Consider the following 4,481-nt stretch of genomic DNA (forward strand, 5'->3'; position numbering starts at 1 on the left):
AATGGAATTGAAAGAACTTGAAATTGTGAGATAATCCCTTAGAAAAGTAGGAAATTAAAAGAATTAGTAAAGGGATAAATTCAATTAAGAAAATTAAAATTGTGTAAATGAATTTGGGAAATAGGAATTAAAAAAAATTAAAATTGTGGAAAAATTCGAGAATGAAATTGAAAGAATTGAAATTGCAAGATAATTCGGGAATGGAACTAAAACAATTAAAATTGTATGATAATTCAAGAATGAAATTGAAAAAAAAATTAAGAATGCGAGATAATTCAGGAATGAAATAAAACATCATTGTAATGCTATAAATTACAACAATAAGAAGTGTAGAATTTTTAAATTCTTAGAAAATTTTAATTTTAAAAATTCAAACAAAATTAAATGATCACTTTCAAATCTCGTCATTGATTTTTTTTCCTTTTCTTTTTTTTTCAAATAAAAATATTAAAATATCGGATTAAACTAAATTCATTTAAAATTCAATTAAGCATTCAAAAATTTGAATAAACTAACTTCTGAAAGTTGCAAAATAGCATTTTGGCAGCTTATATAATAATATTTTTGATGCAAAATAGCAAAATTACATGTTTCCTTAGCATCATTTTTGTAATATATTTCTTCAATTGGTTTTAAATCATTCGTAAATACAAATAATACATCGTTACTTCTGCCAAGCGTAATGATCCGTTCCAAGTCTTCCTACAAATTTTGCAAATTATCAAAAATTAAAATGATTAAAATGGCAAAAAATAGCAAAGCACTTTTATTTAAGCACTATTCTGAAATTAAATTTAAATTTAAGTATATTTGCAAATTATCAAAAATTGCAATAAACCAATTTGCATAATACTGATTTTAAGTTAATGGATTGAGTAAGATAAAGTGATAATTCGATGAATTTATATTTCAAAATTATTTGAAATTTATTTAACTGGGCAATGTTTTTGAGCACTTTTTGATATACATTTAATTAAATTAAATAATTCCCAAGTATTTATTGAATGTATTGATCAAATTCAAGCATATTTTAATGTATCAAAATATTATTGCTTTCGTAAATTTCAAAAATTATCATGTAGAGGAGAAAAAAAATAAATCACATAATTTCTAAATTGTTAAATTTGTCAAAATTGTCACACAATTTTATAATTTTAAAGAATTATTTCGAATCCCTTTTTAATCTTCATTTTCTTTTCTGCTTGATAAGTGATTTTTGAAATTATTAATTTTGCTTCATCTTCAAACATTTCATTTTAATTATTTAGCAGTATTTCATTTTCAATTTTTTTCTTTTCATTTTTTTATTCAGATTTAAATCTATGAATATTTCATTCAAGATATTGCATCACTAATTAATATTAATTACCAATATTATTTAATCTAATGTTAAAAATTGTATGCAAACTCTGAAACTTTATCTTATGCTAATATTTCAAAATATACTTGTAATTCTTTAATTCTATTATATTTCCTATTTCAATTATTAAATTATAATTTTAATTTATTGACAACGTTTTACTTTCAATTTTTTATTCAAAATTTAAATTTTTATGAAATTTTACGAATTTTTTTTTAATTCTGTTATATTTCTTATTTCAGTTATTAAATTATAATTTCAATTATTTGGCAACGTTTTACTTTCAATTTTTTCCATTCAAATTTGAATTTATGACTGTAAATTTCTCGTTTAAGATATTGTATTACTAATTAACATTAATTAACTTAATGACAATAATTACATGCAGCTTCAAAACATTACCTAATGTTAGCATTTCAAAATGTGCTTTTAATTCTGTTATATTTTTTATTTTAATTTTGAAAATAAAAAAGAAAGAAAGAAATTGATGAAATAACCTCATTTGCAAATGCTGATAAGCTTTTACCAACTACCGGTAATTTTATCTCCCGGTATTTTTGACCATCTCGGTATGATATTAAATTGGTACCATTCAAGATAATAATATCACCATTACGTGTCACTGTCATTCGATTTATTTTGCCATTAACATTGATAGTTTCTAACTGAAAAAAAAAAAAAATCGTAATTCATCATTTTCTTTTCAATTTGCAATTTAATTTATTAATTAAAAATTAAAATTTTATACATTATATGATAGTTTAAAATTGCTACTGCTAATATTACATTTACAATTTCTTTTCAAATTTTAAACAAATGAATGCAATTGTTGGTATTAATTTTAATAATAAATAAAAATAAAAATTTGGCAAAAAATTATAACAAATTTTATCTTTCACATTTTCTTATTAGTTATTTTTTATACTAAATTTTTTTATTTTTACAATTAAATCAATAATATGTCGTTTTTGATATGTAATAAGTTTTGGAATTATTTAATTTGAAATTTTTTTATTATCTTTCCTTTTTTTTGGACTAAATTCGTCAACAAAGAAAAAAGAAGTTAAAATTTTTAATAGAAATTTCAAAGAAAAGAAAGAACTTGAAATTTTTAATAGAAATTTCAAAGAAAAAAGGAAGTTAAAACTTTTAATAGAAATTTCAAAGAAAGAAAAAAAGTTAAAATTTTTAATAGAAATTCCAAAGAAAAAAGAAGTTGAAACTTTTTAAAGTATTATTTTATTGAAAATTTCAAAGCGATTTTCAATTTCGTCCATTAAATAATTTAATAAAAACTTAATCGAACATTTTTTTTGTTGTATGATGAATTAACCAATAATATGCAACGAATTAATCTTTCAAACTTTTTCATTAATTAATTTTTATGCCAAATTTCAATCATAAATACAATCGATAATTTATCATTTTTAGTAATATAATGAATTCTAGAAATAATTAATTTGAATAATATTTAAAATTGAATTCATTAACAAGAACAACGAAAAGAAAAAAGAAGAAAAAGTGAGAAGGAAATTGAAACATTTTCAAATAGTTGTTTAATAAAAATTTTAGAACAATTCATAATTTCATTTTTAAAATAAATTTAAAACAAATTTTAAAATAAATTAATTCAAATTTTGAAATAAATTAATTAAAATAAATTAATCCTTTAAAATAAATTAATTCAAATTTTTTTAAAATAAATTAATTCAAATTTTAAATTGAAATTTCCATGCTTTATGATGAATTAACTGATAATTTGCAATGCGCTCGTGAATAGTACATTAAATTGAAAATATAAAAAAAAATTTTTTTTTTAAATAAATTAAAAATGGCAAGAGTAATTGTTTGAAAAAAAACAAAAATTTTTGAATTCTTCAAAGATTACCGCATGCTATTTAATGTCATCATTAAATTTCATTCTCTTTTTTTTTACTAATTTTATTCGATTAGCCAAAAAGGGAAAAAGAAGTTTTACCGTCTTTTTCCGTTTTTTGCTCTTTTTTTCAATTTCTGTTTAATTCATATTTCGGTAAATTTAATTCCATCAATTTCCAAAATTTTAATTTCCAAATTTCATTTGTTTTTTTGTTTTTTTTTCTTTTTGCTAATAGAATATTTAATATTCCACTTCGTTTTTTTTTTTTTTTTCACTTTTTTGAGTAAAATTATTCGAATGTTTTCGAAGAAAATTTAATAATTCAAATATTACAATTCTTTTTTTTTTTAAATGTGAAAAAGATATAAATTGCATTTTTGAATTTTCGAATTTTTAGATCAATTAATAGAACTGTTTAAAAAAAAAGTGAAATCTTAGTAGTAATTATGATTTGAAAAATGTCATTTTCAAAAAATTTTATTTTACTATTTTTTTCTTTCTTACTTAAAATAAAATTTAGTTTTGAAAATTTAAAATAAAATTTTTACTTAAAATAAAATTTATTTCATTTTTTTTGATATTTTTTGGAAGCATTTAAGAGTTTTTTTTTCGTGGTATAAAAATAAATCAAAATTATTTACATAATTTGTGAATTAATTACCTAGCTTATTTAAATAATTAATTATTTAACTTAATCATTTTATTCACTTAACCACTTATTGCCTTAATTAAATGTAATTTATTTAATTTATCTGCTTATTATCAGTATACGATATGCAATATTGGTCAGATATTAAATGACCGCTCCATATATTTTCCCCGGGGATAATGCTAAAATTTCCCCTTCTCACGGAAAAAAAAAGTAAAAAAAAACACCTTATATTGTTTACATAATATTTTATTAAATTTCATCTTTGCTTCTCATATCATCATATTAATGAATTATTGTACTTTTGCATTTTATATGAAACTTCTGGGAACATTCGGGAAAATCTCTCAAAGGCTATTTATATATCATATTCGGGAAAATCTTCGGGAAAATCTCTCAAAGGCTATTTATATATCATATTCATACATTAACAATACGATCACTTTTTTTTCATAATTAATCGAATTTTTCATTTCAAACAAAAATGAAATTGGAAACAAAAAATGAACCGGTATTATTATATCATACCTGTTTACCAGTTTCCGGATTTATCATTGCAATTTGACCATCATTAGTAGCAACATAAAGAAGTT

General features: G+C 20.1%; 1 protein-coding gene across 1 annotated transcript; it reads right to left on the bottom strand.

The window, feature by feature from the left end:
* Positions 1–486: 486 nt before the first annotated feature.
* Positions 487–1,989, bottom strand: LOAG_12952 (hypothetical protein; the record flags this gene model as incomplete). Its single annotated transcript, XM_003148465.1, has 2 exons — positions 487–702; positions 1,858–1,989. 2 exons carry the CDS (start codon positions 1,987–1,989, stop codon positions 487–489), a joined length of 348 nt encoding a protein of 115 aa, XP_003148513.1.
* Between the last annotated feature and the right edge of the window lie 2,492 nt (positions 1,990–4,481).

Source organism: Loa loa (genome assembly GCF_000183805.2).
Source record: "Loa loa unplaced genomic scaffold supercont3.381, whole genome shotgun sequence".
Taxonomy (NCBI): Eukaryota; Metazoa; Nematoda; class Chromadorea; order Rhabditida; family Onchocercidae; genus Loa; species Loa loa.